Here is a 15,333-nt window from a genome sequence, read left to right on the forward strand (position 1 = left end):
GTCTTGAAATCCTGTGTTGTTCAAAGCTTTACCTGAGCTCTAACCTTGAGCAGGATTCCTGGGTAAATACAGCATCTTAGATTCTGGCCAAGATCCCTGGAGCTACTCTGGCAGGATGCCAGAGGGCTTTAGGCATGCTCAGTGGACTTGGGGCCTTCATTTCATCTAGGGGCAGCCCCCTGTGAAAGTCTTCTGTGCTTCACTTCAAAGGTAGTTTGCCTTGTCGTGTATGCAGAGCTGCTGTTTGAGGAACACAAGCCCAGAGTCCCTTTGTAGACTGCAAGAGTAGCTGTGTGGCTCTGAATCTCAGCCTCTGTAGCAACAGCTGAAAGTCTCTTTGTTTCTCTGGGTGGAATTCACTTTTAAACACTCAGGGCTCTACCCAGTAGCTTTGGGAACTTGCCTGCTTTTGTTTCAAATTGCTGGGAAGCTGAAGCACAAATTGAGTGCGTACTTGCTAATAGGCTGCAGAAGCTGAGCTTTTCCCCAGGCAGGAATAACTTTCAGAGGCAGGTGGTCAAATGAAGTAACATTTCTCCTCCTCCTTCATGGGCACAGCAGTACAGTTTTTGTGACATGCTGGCTTTATTTCACTACTGCAATAATTGTGGATTGCTGTTTCCCTCAGTAGAGTTAAGGTTTCAAGTCTGTCTCATCAACAAAGGCTGAGGCTGTATATGGCTTTTTAAAAACCCTGCAGCCCTGCTTGAAATCCAATTCATCTTGCCCCTGAATCTAGTTTTTAAACCTGGCTTCTACATCCAGCTCAAATAAAAAGGTCTTAAATGTACTACAGACAAATGCTTACGCTTTGGCCTTTTGACTCTCCAACACAGAAGACTGTGCTGCATTTAGGGTGCAGCCACAGAAAACGTGTCCTTGTTCAGCAGCAGAGGCCACCCATGTGGTGCTGTCCAGGTGTTGTTGGATTAGTGGTCAGGGATAATGGATGTTGCAGTCCAAAAGCTTCTGGGAGATCACCATGTTGGCTGGACCTGTTACAGAAACTCAGGTTTCTATAAAATTCATATTACTTTGGCTTGCTAGATTGTCCAAATTGGGTTGTGTTAGATGTGCGTAATTAATACATGAAAATAACTCGTGCTTATTATTGCCCCCCCAATAGTAAATCTATTCCTATATTCTACTCTAAAGACAGTTGATTCATGCGCTAGCAACAAACGAAGAATAAAATAGGTGGGCTGGGGCAGTGAAAGCCTAGTTAAATACAGAGAAGCCTCAAAAACCTAGGTAAAACACAATTAACCTTTTTTAAAAACTCTTTTAAAAGTGGGTTAGACAAAGTCTTAGAGATTAGTCTGCTGCGGGCTATTATCCAGGACGCTAAATGTGACTCCTATATTCAGAGGCCCTTTTTGCTCGCCAGCTGCTGGAATCAAACTTCACAGGGATGCTTGTTGCCACCATGTGCTATTTGTGTGTTTGAGAACCTGAGAAGAGCCTGGCTGGTGGATGGGGCCACAGGCCCATCTGGTTCACCCTCCTCTTCTCACATTGGTCACCCAGATGCCCGAGGGTAGCTCACAAGCATGAGCTGGGCACCAGTAACTCAACTTCCCATGGGATCCGAGCAGCCATTAGAGTGACCTCTGGCCAGCTCCAGGGATATGTGCTGTTGTGATTCAAGGACAGTTAGAACGGTTTACTTTCTCAGGACAGTTAAATTTCTGAAGAGGCAAGCCTTTCCCAAGAGCTCTGTTCCCATTTAGCGATGAAAATGGAGATTCTCATTAAGTGAAATCTATTTTAGGGCTTTCGGGGTGGGGGCAGAACTGATGGGAAGGCCCAGTATATTCCCATCTGTGGAATTCACAATCAAGCCATCGATGGCAAAAGGTCTGGCAAAAATGGACAGAGTGCCCTTTTCTCCCTCTTAACGTTTTGAGATTTGCTTAGTGTTTAGAGGCCAGCATAAGAGGATTCAACAGGCTGCTTTAAAAATTGTTTTCTTACGAACAGTGCCGGAGTCTTTTGAGCTGCCAAGCCTCCAGAAAAAAAAAAAAACTCTTAAAATGATGATTTGCTAATCTCAGTGTCTCAGTCTAAAATTCCTGTATAAACACAGAGACCCTCCTTAAAACAAAATCTGGAAAAGGGCAGGTCACCAGCACTCTACATTCATATTTTGGAGGAGGCAGAATATTGCATCGTCATCCCATTTCCCTCTTTCATCCTGGAGTGGATTTTCCTGGCCTGCCCTCAGGAAGCTGCAGGACCTTTCTTGTAACGTGGCTATGCTGGAACCTGCCAAGCCAAACAGAAGCTTTTCCTGAGATTTTTTTAGGTCACACAAAAGGAACCAGTATTGGACAGAATGCAGAAATTCCCCTTATTGCAAACACCAGTTCTGAGCTTCTTAGTCTGGAGGAAAATGGAGCTTGGAGGCATTTCTGATTTTATTTTTGAAAGAACAGTTATTTGCCAAGGGGAAATCAGCCAAACATTGCACAGATAACCCTGGCTGTTTAGTTTGTGGTGGATTACTGTTGGTATTGGCTTCAGAAATGGCAGAGAAGCATAACAAATGAGCATCCAACTAGACCGATACTCTATTCTGCCAGGATTCTGGAATTTCAGCATAGGAATCAAGTGGGTTGTTTGTAATTGGCCCCCAAACTATCCTCCAGCATGGAACTTGGCCAAGGGTTGGACCAAAGATTTTTGCAAACAGGAGCGGAGCAATTAGATGACTAAATTATTCCTTCTACTGAGCACTTTCCTCTGATCTCATAAAAAGAGACCGAAATTTTCCTTTGCTTGATCTCTTGTGCAGAAAACCAGGTGTCTGAGGCCCGCCTGCTACTTCCACGCTGAGGGGCTCCTCGTAATCTTTAATTCCTTTGCTTCTTGCTGGACTGTTTTGCCCCTGTTGCTGTTTGCATGCTGTCTTGCTAGGGTTGCATGGCAGATAAATCTCTTCTTCCAGGGCTGGGCATGGACACTCCATTTCTGTAGCGGGGTGGGGACAATGGCTAACACAACTGAGCAGAAATGGGTCCGGATGAACTTTGGGGCTGGGGCGGTTTAACAGGTCTTTCTTGCTATACCTCATATTTTGTAATCCCTGCCCCCCTTGCTACATTTTATTAACCTTGTGTTTTGTTTTTCTTTTCCCTTTCTCTTCTGGTAAATTTCTTTAACCACCCCTCAAACTCTGCTCGACACTAGCCATGGAGGGTAAGCACTTGGAGTGTGCATGTGGTTGTGCGAATGACAAGATTACGCAAGCCCTGTGTGGCAGCGCCTTTTGCTTTTCACAAATGCCTTTGCATGTGCTCTGGTCGCTGCTGAAATTTGTTCAGACCCCTTGCCCCCTTCACCCCTTAGAAATGAATGTGTTCTCAGCCAGCTGGGGAGGGAGAAATGAAGGGTTGCCACGTCTGCAGAACCATTTATTTATTTATTTGCTTTATTTAAATAATTTATATGTCACTTAACCACACTAGTCTCCAAGCAGTTTACAAAGTTGCAACGTAGAAAGTAAAAATCAATTAAACCAAGGAGATCAAAGTTCAGTAGGGAGGGACCTGCGTCACGAAACACACAGTTCCTGGTGGATATGAGCCTTGCATGCAAGCCATCAGGGACCACTCACAGTGACTCCCTTGAAGACTTCAGTGATACAAGGAATTAGGTACAAGTCCTTGAGGCATCCTGAACCAAAATTGTTAATGACCTTGAACCTCACTTGGTAGCACACAGGCAGCTGATGCAAACATTTGAGCTCTGGAGTTACGTGCTGGCAATAGTCTGCCCCCAACAGCAGTCGTAACAGCAGTGTTTTTCACCAGCTGAAGCCTCCAGACTAGATCCACAAATAGCCCCACATAGAGTGCACTGCAATCCTAGTCTTGAGGATACCAGTACAGAATACTATCCCTGTCCACAAACGTCTGTGGTTGCCATAACACCAATAGCTGGCAAAAGGCACTCCTAGCCACTGAGGCTACCTGAGCTTCCAATGACAAATATGGTTCCAGGCTGCTCTTATGCAGGCATTTCCTACCCCCCCCCCCAAGGATGGGAAAAACCTTCAGCTGTGAGGTGCTTCCTCGCCCCCACCCCCACAGCCTGCCCAGTGAGAGGGGGAAGGTGGCTGCCTTCCTGTCAGGTGTAGGAGAGGAGCAGGCAAGCAAGCTCCTTTCTCATCCAGTCACATGCAGGTAATTCTCTTACCTGTCCCTTGCTCCTGCCCACTCTGCTGCACCTTTGGGAAAAGAGTATCCCACATCCTCCCATTTCAGAACCAGGCACAGGAAGGGGGAAGTGGAAGCAACAGGGGGGCTGATTTTGCTGCTGTGCTACAGACTCGTGCATGTACACCATGAAGCGAACTCAAGCAGTGTTTGCCGTTCCAACTGTGCCCGCAGCACGATGTGTCCTCTCGGATGACTGTTTGCCTTAGCCTTAAAAGGAGGGGGATGTGTAGCCTTTTCACACTGTAACGTCTGGAACTTCTCAGGCTCCTGGAGTGCACAGCTTTTCACTTTTGACTGCTCTTCATATATATTTATGGAAACCATCCCTTAATAAAAAGTATCAAGGGGGTGGCACACAAACACAGTAGGCAAGGGGGTATTCTGACCAAACCCTGACTTAAGACCCGTGAACAGCATAGGAAGCTGCCTCACCCACTTAAACTGTCATGCGCTTCGTCAGCCTCACCCATCACTGGCTTACCTCCCTGGCTGTGGCTCTCAAAGCTGTTCAAGAGGGTAGAGGACAATGCCAGGGATTGAGCTGGGGGTCTTGTGCCTGCAAAGGATGTGCTCTACCCCTGTGGAACTTGGAGGGGGTTCTCCTTTCTCCTGCAGCCCCCATTCTCCTCCCAAATCTGCTCCAGAGGATTCCCCAACACTCTAGAAGATTTCTTTTGGGGGGGTGAGTGTGGGGAGCAGCAGGGTGGAGAAGAGAAAGGTGGAGATGTCTTGCATGAGCGAAAGTCGTCTCCACTCACGCACCATCTCCATGGAACACAAACCTTTGTACATTTCCAGGAAATCTAGTTGATTTGGTGCATCTGTAACAATTCCACCCCCATGATTTGATTTCACATCTCGCACATCTCCCTGAATATCATTTACATGCCTACTCTCACTGGATGCACATGCAGCAAAAGAATGAACACAGAAAAATCCAGATTGTCAAAATACCTTGTTACCCTGAGGAGTTCGCAGTAGGGAATCTCCTGCACACAGAGATGTAGCAAAAGACTAGACCTAAAGGGTGTTAAGAGGTGGAAATATTTAAGCTGAGCATTAGGCATCATACATGCCATCAGAAGCATAAAGCAGGGTGGTGTAAATTAACCTTCCATAAGGTTACACCAGATACAAACTGTTCAGCAGCAGCAGCAGCGCTATTGCTGGTTGAGCTGACTAAGTTTCCGGCACAAGGAAAACAAACCTTTAAAATAGTGTTTGTTACATCACCCTTTGGGCCAGTATAACTTACACTGGTTTGACAGGACACAAGACCAAGCTGACTGGCTTAGTATTCTGCCCAAGTCCCCCTTTTCAGGTCTTACACCAGCTTAAGGGGCACTGGTCTTTGCTTAACCACAGGCATCCCCAAACTTCGGCCCTCCAGATTTTTTGGACTACAATTCCCATCTTCCCCGACCACTGGTCCTGTTAGCTAGGGATCATGGGAGTTGTAGGCCAAAACATCTGGAGGGCCGCAGTTTGGGGGTGCCTGCTCAACCATCTGGGGGAGATAAACTGGTTTCTCTCTGGCTGAGTGGGAGAGTTAAGCTGGCATAGCTTGGCTGGGCTCTGGGAATCTTCTAGCTCACCTGGACCCTAACATACCACTTCCATTCCTTAGTTAACTGAAGTTTGTTGGCTGAACTTTGTTTCCACTGAAATCAGTGGGATTTAAGTCATGCCCAACCTGTCAATGGATGTCAAGATTAAATAATTTACACAGCAGGCCTGCACCCTCTTACCTGAAACTATATACCAATGAACACTATAAAATTTACTTTTAAGTAAGCATGTATTGGATTGCACTACAAGACTGGAACCAGCCCAATGACTACAAGGGCTCATAGGCTAATTTCAATCCTATAAAATGGATTAAAGTACAGCAAAACAGAGTCTGCAGTTATCAGACTCTTTACTCTGGAATATTTCAATTGAATTTAGGTGATCTGAAGACAATCTAAATGTTGAAGGTTATGCAGATTCTGTTGGAGAACTGCAACGTGAGAGAAGCGTTCTTACTTGGTTCTCCTCTCTAATTCCATATTGTGGTTCAGCTTCGTTCATATTCCCAATCTTGGCCACTGAATCTTAGAAACTCTTCAGGGTTTCCATCAGCTTGGCCACTGTTTGAATGTGTATGCTGTGTTTGCAGTTACAGGAAGGAGTCCTCCTGAAGCTGAAACTTAGAAAAGTAGATGAGCGCCATCTGGTGGGGAAGCATGTGGAAGTAAAGCTATCTCCTTTTCCCCTCTAGATTCAGCCACAAGAGATTAGCCCTCCCCCAACAGCCAACTTGGATCGTTCCAATGACAAGGTCTATGAGAATGTCACAGGCCTCGTGAAAGCGGTCATAGAGATGTCCAGCAGAATTCAGCCAGCCCCACCGGAGGAATATGTCCCCATGGTGAAGGTATGATAGTCCTCCATCTACCCGACGAGTGGCCTTATAGTCTTTTAAGATGTGTGGCAGAAGAAAAATGAAGACCAGGATTGGGATATACGGGGTTGTGTGTGCGCGCATTCTCGAGCTCTCCTGCATAGAGAAACTTAAGCATCTGAACCAGTCCTGCGTCTGGTAATGAAAGATTGTATGTGGTTCACTCTCCTTGATGTATGTAGTTTATTAGCATGTAAAGGGAACACAAATGGGACTGTGTGTAAATGACACATGGGTGGAATTTGACCAGGGCATGAAACTCAGGATACTGAAAATCTCTGAATTTGTTATATTTCTAGTCCTTTGGGCTTGGAAGAGAAGCTTGAGATAGGATGCCTACTGAAATGTCAGGTCCATAGTGGGAATGACTGAGCAGCAATTCCACGGGATGGGAGTGGGATAATTGGTATCTAATTAATCATGCTTTCTTGTCTTTGGCTAGGAGGTTGGCTTGGCACTTCGGACTTTACTGGCTACAGTAGACGAAACCATCCCAGTGCTCCCGACAAGCACCCACAGAGAGGTAGATTATTAAAGCCTTAATTGCTGGATGGCAGGCCTACACTTCAATCAATGCACTCTGCAGTCATTGGTCTGGGTTGAACAGCACAGAGCCTATGGAGCCCCCCATATGCTAGCCTTCCCAATGAAGAGCCCTTCATATAAAAGTGTAATCAGCAACCAGTTTGGACCCATTAGTGGTAAAGGGGCCTCATATGGCTACTGGGAGGTAGAACTTGGGAGAACAGCATGATGGGGCATGTCCATCGGGAGGCAAGGGTAACGGGTGGGAACACGCATTGTTTACCAACAGCAAAAAGTCATCGCCAGGGAAAGTAAGCAAATGGTCTCCCCCTAGTGGCACAGCAATAAAACTGCTAGCACGCTTGCAAAGCTAAGCTCTGAAATCCAGCGACCTAATAAATTCCATTATAGCCCCTGGAAGAAACAGTACAGTGGAACCTTGGTTGCCGAACAATTCAGAACCCGAACGCCGACAACCCGGAAGTGAATGCTTGTTTTTGAACATCTTCCAGAACGGATTAAGTTCAAAAACCGAGATCCCACTGTAGTGAACATGACTATTATTGAGTTTCCACACCTAAGTGACTTACCACCTTTATCTTCCAAAGATCTCAAGGTGGTGTACATGGTTCTCCTCCCCATGTCATCCTCACAACCCTGTGAGGTAGGTTAAGCCAAGAGGTGACTGGTCCAAGGTCACCCACAATGGGGATTTGAACCCTGCTCTCCCATCCTAGCCAAACACTCTTTAACCATTACAACACACTGGCTCTGCAGGGACATTGAACATTTCCAACTAAAGGTCCAGTGGTTTTAGGTAAAGGTGAAACTTTCATTGGGAATAGAAGTCCCTCCCACCACCAAGATGAATATTGTAGCACCTTCTGCCTTTTCCTATACCAGGTGTCATCCTGATTCTTCTCTCTTCCAGATTGAGATGGCCCAGAAACTCCTGAACTCTGACCTCGCTGAACTGATTAACAAGATGAAGCTGGCTCAGCAATATGTCATGACTAGCCTGCAGCAGGAATACAAAAAGCAGATGCTCACGGCAGCTCATGCTCTGGCTGTGGATGCCAAAAACTTGCTAGATGTTATTGACCAAGCCAGGCTAAAATCGATTGGCCAGTCCAGGCCCCACTAAATGCAGAGGGCAGTTTGCATTGTGCAGTTGGGAGAGCCTTGCTCCCTTAATGGGCAATTAGCCTTCCAGCAGAAATGAGAATTGACCCCTCCTGGTCCTGGATTTCCAGTAATTCCCATGCTGCTTAACAAAATGACGCCTGTTGGTTCTTCTATCTTCAAGCATCTCCCCCCCCCCAATTGACAATGCCAGGAAGTCTGAGATTGAAAACGTGTCAATTTTCACAAACTGCATCTGCACAGAATTTGAAATTTTCACATTATGTGGAATGTGAATCTCTTCATTTGCCAAGGGTTTTTTTTTTAAAGAAAAAGAAACAAGTCAAAGACTTTCCAAGGTGCAGAACTGAGCAAAGGTATTGTGAAGAATTCTGGGAAACCTCAGGGCTGAGAATTCTTGCCCACAATATGCGAACTGTCCAGACTGGAATACTTTTTTTTTATTGGAACACTTATAGCCGCAAAATGCTAATCACAATTTACAGAGAAAGATTAAAAAGCTATATTTTCAAAGCGCCTGTCATTTCAAAACAGAAAGTCTTCTTCATCCGTTTGTTTCCCTCCCCTTCCATGTGGACATGTGAAGCATTGGATTGGATAGTAGTTGTAGACCACCAACAGAGAACTTGTCTTTTTCACCAGAATAACATGCCAGTTTTTTGTAGCAGTTGTTTTCCTCGGAAGCAAAAACAAGCTGCTTTGTACCAGAGCAACTCAAAGCTGAATTTAGAAGAAAATGTTATGTAATCATACATGTTCCCCATTTTTATATAATTTATAAAAAAGATTAAAGCCATGATGAATATTTTAAACCTGCCATTGGTGTGCCTGATTAAGGGATTATAATGAAAGAATGCATTTTTCATACGCGTTTCCCTTTCCCCTAAGGAAACTAGACACACCACCATTTAAAAATAGAACAAGGGCAAATGTGATGTAATTGTTTCTTGACAACTTAGTACAGAATTCTCTTCCTAATTTGTTTCAGTCTCTCTACTCCTCTGTAATGGTAGGTCATCTTGTGCTTATGTGGTATCAAACAGAATCCTCTCTGGAACACATTTAGGGGGATATCCCTCAAAAATGCCTCCTTTCAAAGTTCCTCCCTATACAAAGTATATAGGAATATGAATAGCTTCAGTGCACATTTTTTTGGATTGTCTGGGATGGGGGTACACGCTTGGCATGAACTTCATTGTTAAGGGATTTTGAACTGTTAGGATGTTGAGGACTAGGGTCTAAAAGGCCTATAATCCTTGCCATTCTACATCACCTTATTGCTTTCACCTACTGGCAGTTCTTTCCTTTACAGGTTGGGGTGGGGAACCTCCAGTCCATGAAACAAAACATGGCAGCATCAGGCAGGCCCCACCATCGTACATCAGGAGTGGTGAATGTGATGGGGAGATCTGATCATGACTTCAACATGCATGCCAATTCTTGTTCAATGAAGAAAGGGGGGGTAAATTTAAACCCTTCTGCAGCAGATGCAACAAAACATGTCTCTCCTGTATTGGTCTCTATAGCCACAGCAGGCACTAACTCTCCCAACAGTTTGACTTCACCCCTGAAGGCGCACTCCTCCATTGTTTGCAGAGGTGAGGAAGATTCACTACCTCTGCTGTCGAGAAACAATTTATAAAACCATCAAATTTCCCAGGATGTAAACAGGAACTATCTAGTCTATGTCTAATACACAGGAATAATGGTTGCTCACAGATGAATGTTTCCCAAGAGCCACTCAGAGGCATTTCACCTCTGAACGCCGCCTGTTGGTAACTGCTGGTGGGCAGAGGTCTGTTGCATTCATGTGCAGGTTTCAGGCTTCCCACAGGCACCTGGTTGGCCACTGGTGTGCAGGATGCTGGCCAAGAAGGACCATTGGCCAAATCTAGCAGACACACCTCATGTATTACCAGAACAAACGAGATTCCATTTACATGCTTTTGTATCTTTATTAGCAAAGAGTACAAAAAGTTTGCTTAGTCAAAGAGACCAAAGCCCATGTCATCATCGGATTCTTCTGACTCTTCTTTCTTTTCTTCCTCTTTCTTCTCCTCAGCTGCAAAATTAATATTGATTAGAATACAGCAATCTCAATCCACCTTAATTTATTAACACCCATTAAGCTGTTTTAGCATGCACATTGGATGACACTGTCGCAGACCCGAAGCTGTAGAACACCCTCACCAGAAGTGTGTGACACCTCCATTGGTTTTAGATAATGCTGAACCGCTTTGCACTGCCTTTTGATCCCTGAGGTATATCAAGGACCAAACTTGTTAGGTGCAGATTATCACCACAAAGAGGAAAAAAGAGAGACATTTATAGGACAGCCTCTAGCATGACTTATTTGATAGTCCCTTTGTGGGAAAAACTGCATCCCACTTAAATGGATCTAGGTAAGGGTAAAGGGACCCCCGACAGTTAGGTCCAGTCACAGACGACTCTGGGGTTGTGGCGCTCATCTCGCTTTACTGGCCGAGAGAGTTGGAGTTTGTCCACAGACAGCTTCCGGGTCATGTGGCCAGCATGACTAAGGTGCTTCTGGCGAACCAGAGCAGCACACAGAAACACCGTTTACCTTTCCGCCGGAGCGGTACCTATCTATCTACTTGCACTTGATGCGCTTTCAAACTGCTAGGTGGGCAGGAGCTGGGCGGAGCAACAGGAGCTCACCCCATTGCGGGGAGTCAAACTGCCAACCTTCTGATCGGCAAGCCCTAGGCTCTGTGGTTTAGACCACGGTTCCACCCGTGTCCTAAATGGATCTAAGGACCTCCTAAATAAGGAAATAATTGCACTTACCAGGAGCAGCAGCACCAGCAGGTGCCCCTCCACCAGCAGGGGCTGAAGCCGCTGGAGCACCACCACCAACTCCTACATTACAGATGAGGCTTCCAATGTCAATGTTGGCCAAGGCCTAGTGAGAATAAACAAGCTACTAAAAACGGGAGCATATCAATGTGAGTGACAACCACCCATCATACAGCACAAACTTAGAATCAGTTACTGCTCTTGAAGTGCTAAGAGTTGTTGTAGAAAAATCAGAACTGCTGTCCCCAGAATACATAAATCTGCCAGCTAAGCACCGAATGTAGATACTTATCCTACATGGCCCTCTAGATAGTGGATTTCCATCAGCCCCAGCCTGCAAGGCCCTTGGTAAGGCATTATGGGAGTTGTTATTCAACAACATCCTAAAGGCAGCAGGCTGAGGAGACTAGAATATATTCTGTCCATAAATTTCTACTGGGTGACTTGTTCCTCATTAGTCTTACCTTTGCAAATAGTCCAGGCCAGAAAGGTTCAACATTCACTCCAGCTGCTTTGATTAGGGCATTGATTTTGTCCTCCTAAACAAAGTGTTAAGAAAATTATTAAAGAAATGAGGTCACAGATCATACTCCACCCCTACCCCCCAAACACACTTACTCATACATACAAACCCACCACCATTGACAATTTAATTATCAAAATTAAACTCCTATCCCCTTACACAAAGAAAACATAACATAAAAATAAGACTTCCTTTATCTTGTAAATGGCATCATTTACTTCTTGTATACTGTTTATATGTGATTATTACATTTTTCCTAATTATGACTTTAAAAACTGCAGTCTTCTGTAGAAATTAATTGAAACAAGTCCAGGTGTATATTTTGGGGCACTGTTTGGTAAAGTATTCTCTGCATTTTCCCCATTGTTTTTGAAATTCCTGTCTAGCTTGTCCCCTAATTGTCTCTGTTAATCTAGTCAAACACATTTATATGCCTCCACCATCAAATCAGAAGGCATTAGTTGGTGCATAGTATTTGTGCCATCCCCTATCTGAATAATTTGAAATTAACATTTCAAAATAGTCTGTAGTACTCCCTACCTTCTTATTTGAGTTCACTTAATATGCGTATAAATTCCAAGTAGGAAAGTGGAAGCCCACAAGTTCTCGGCAGAGAATGACAACCTCATTGCTAGGTTGAACTTAGGTTAGTAAATATATATGTATATGTATAGGCTAGTAACTTTCGTGGCAAGAAGGGTTTGGATTTGATATCCTGCTTTATCACTACCCAAAGGAGTCTCAAAGCGGCTAACATTCTCCTTTCCCTTCCTCCCCCACAACAGACATCCTGTGAGGTGAGTGGGGCTGAGAGACTTCAAAGAAGTGTGACTAGCCCAAGGCCACCCAGCAGCTGCATGTGGAGGAGCGGGGAATAGAACCCGGTTTACCAGATTACAAGTCTACCGCTCTTAACCACTATACCACACTGAGAAAGTACTTGAGTCATTTCTAATACCAGCAGAATCCTGATTTCTAGTATCAGCAGATTCAGCTAGAAAATAAAAAAGTGAAACCCAGCTTCTCAAAAGCTGAGCTAGCCATACATTTGGGTTGATATGCAATTCAGGGTTTTATGTGTACATTGGTATCAGAGTAATTCAAATACAGTGGTACCTCTACTTACGAATTTAATGCGTTCCGAACGCACATTTTTAAGTTGAAAAAAATTGTAAGTCGAATCCCATAGGAATGCATTGGGAGAAAAAATTCGTAAGTAGAAGCAACCCTATCTAAAAATTCGTAAGTAGAAAAAAATCCTATCTAAACCACATCCAAGATGGCGGACGGAGCTCCATTCGTAAGTAGAGGTACCACTGTATGTGGGCTTAAAAACAGTTTGTGTATGCATATATCTGCATACAGTAAGTAAAGCCCTACTTCAAGTTAATGTAGGGTTGATGGCAATGGAACAGAGTTAATTGCACAAATCTGTCAAATGTGCTTGACAGATGACTCTACACAAGCTACTGAGTTAGACCTTTGGGTCATTTAGGAGGAGGAGGAGGAGTTTGGATTTTATATCCTGCTTTATCACTACCCTAAGGAGTCTCAGAGCGACTAACAATCTCCTTCCCCCCCCCCACAACAAACACTCTGTGAGGTGAGTGGGGCTGAGAGATTTCAAAGAAGTTTGACTATCCCAAGGTCATCCAGCAGCTGCATGTGGAGGAGCGGAGACGCGAACCCGGTTCCCCAGATTAGGAGTCTACCGCTCTTAACCACTCTTAACCAAGACATACAATGCTGCTAAAGGAATCACCCTGACACTGGTAGGGTTGTTAAAATTAGTTTCCTAATTGAGCCTTACCACCCTGTTTAAGAGAAACAGCGTGTTTATTTTCCCATTTCTACATGCTGAGCTTGGAGATCCTCTGCATACACCTTATACCGCACCATCCATATCCAGTACATGCTGCATGTAGCTGACAGTAAGATGTAGTCTGAAACATCTGAAGGGCTCCAGGTTGGTGCAGACTGCCTTAAAAGACAGCGTAGGCTGAAGGGCCTAAACATTACATTTATAGATCCTAAAATGATATTCCTCCCCACCCACCTTCTGATAGTCTCCTAGCTTTGAGATAGGTAGCCAATTTACTGCCCTTCACATGATGTGAAGATCCAACCTGCATCATCCTTGACGGACTGCCCCTATTCTGCAGTTGTGTGGAATCAAGCAAAACAGGGTGAAAGCTAAACTGCTATAAGCAGCCAGCATCCTAAGGTCAGAAGAGCCCTTCTGGATGAGGCCAAAGACCCGTCTAGTCCATCATCCTGTCCTCATGACAGCCAGCCGGGTGCCTGCAAGAACACGCAGGGCAACAGTGCTCTCTCCACCTGCAACTCCTATCAGTTGGTATTCAGAAGCATACTACTTCCCCAAAGAGGAGGAATAACACAGCCACTGTGCCTAGTAGCCATTGCTAGCCCAGCTTCCCACCAATTTGCCTAATCCCCCTTCTTAAGTCAGAGCTGTTTGTGGCTGTCACTACATGGGGTAAGGGGTGAAGAGGAATCACAGAACTGTAGCATTGAAAGGTATCCCAAGGGTCATAGACTCCAATCTCCAGTGTTGCAGAAATCGCAGCTAAAGAACCCCCGACCTATGGCCCCCAACCGCTGCTTAAAAACCTCCAAGGAAGGAGAGGCCACCAGGTGTAGAAGCTTCCTACTCCTTTGCTTCTCTTTTCTGGCGAGGGCAGGATATAACCTCAACATGGCGGCCTCGCTGGGCCACCCTTGCTCTCCCCAGGGGGCACATCGGTGGTGACATTTTCGCACGGAGTTACGAAATGCTCTCCCCCAGGGAGATCAGCAATTTTAGGCGCCAAGAGAAAACGTTCGTTTTCCACCAGGCCTTTGCCTAACATCCTATCCAATTTTAAATTTTATTGATTTTTTGGGGGGCATTGTTTTGACTGTGCGCATTGTGGTTTTATGCTGTTAATCGAAAGGCAACATACGGATCAAGTAAATAAAACTAGCAGCGGACTTTGGTGGATGAACAAGTGGCCAGTCAGAAGGGACACTTGAACCAGCGTGGTTGGGCCAGGCCTGCTCTCTCTTCTGCCCCTTTAGCCCCTCTTCCCGAGTGGCCGTTTTCCCTCCACGTGCCACGATGTTCCGGCGCATGCGCCCTGAGCCTCTCCGCGCGCGGCCTCCCCCTTTCCCTCACCGTGACGGTGACTTCGTCGTCGTGCAGAATGAGGGCGGAGTAGATGCAGGCGAGCTCGGAGACGGAGGCCATGGCGGGTAGTCGGGGGTCGGTGCGCGGTGCTAGTCGCCGGCTGGGAAATCGGCCTTAGCTTCTACCGAAGGACACAGCACCTTGCGCGCCTCGCTGAGGGAGCTTGGAAAAAGGGAAGGCCTCTCGCGGCCGACGGAGCTTATAAAGACTGCCCCAGCCAATCCCGGCTCGCTCGCGGTGGGATACTGTGGCCAATAGCGGAGAGCGTGGCGGACGAAGAGCCAATCGCGTTGCGGCGGGGCGGAAGGGGGAGGTCAGATTCGCGCGAGAACACAAAGACCAATCGTGGCGACGGATACTCCTCGGTTGGCGGAGGACGCGAGGAGTCGAAGAGGGCGAACGCCAATCAGCGAAGCGGTTGTTGCTTCCTTGTGTCGACGCCATCTGGGGCCAAGAGGCTCCATGGGTAATGTCT

At 45.8% G+C, this 15,333-nt stretch overlaps 2 protein-coding genes across 15 annotated transcripts in view; one reads left to right on the forward strand and one right to left on the reverse strand.

The window, feature by feature from the left end:
- The window catches only part of PTK2 (protein tyrosine kinase 2), a 199,157-nt gene extending 190,524 nt beyond the window's left edge, over positions 1 to 8,633 (forward strand). For all 14 annotated transcript variants that reach the window (XM_060277581.1, XM_060277582.1, XM_060277579.1 and 11 more), the window contains 3 exons: positions 6,481 to 6,636; positions 7,106 to 7,186; positions 8,120 to 8,633. In XM_060277581.1, the coding sequence (XP_060133564.1) occupies positions 6,481 to 6,636; positions 7,106 to 7,186; positions 8,120 to 8,332 (450 nt within the window). In that variant the 3' untranslated portion in view covers positions 8,333 to 8,633. The remainder of the gene's footprint in view (positions 1 to 6,480; positions 6,637 to 7,105; positions 7,187 to 8,119) is intronic.
- A 1,633-nt stretch (positions 8,634 to 10,266) lies between these two features.
- RPLP1 (ribosomal protein lateral stalk subunit P1) lies at positions 10,267 to 15,050 on the reverse strand. The gene is made up of 4 exons (XM_035125353.2): positions 14,847 to 15,050; positions 11,613 to 11,687; positions 11,140 to 11,254; positions 10,267 to 10,393 (listed from the first exon to the last, which is right to left on the reverse strand). The coding sequence occupies exons 1-4, from the start codon at positions 14,916 to 14,918 to the stop codon at positions 10,314 to 10,316; spliced, it is 342 nt and encodes a 113-aa protein (XP_034981244.1). The 5' UTR covers positions 14,919 to 15,050; the 3' UTR covers positions 10,267 to 10,313.
- Between the last annotated feature and the right edge of the window lie 283 nt (positions 15,051 to 15,333).

Source organism: Zootoca vivipara, chromosome 8 (genome assembly GCF_963506605.1).
Source record: "Zootoca vivipara chromosome 8, rZooViv1.1, whole genome shotgun sequence".
NCBI classification, from domain to species: domain Eukaryota; kingdom Metazoa; phylum Chordata; class Lepidosauria; order Squamata; family Lacertidae; genus Zootoca; species Zootoca vivipara.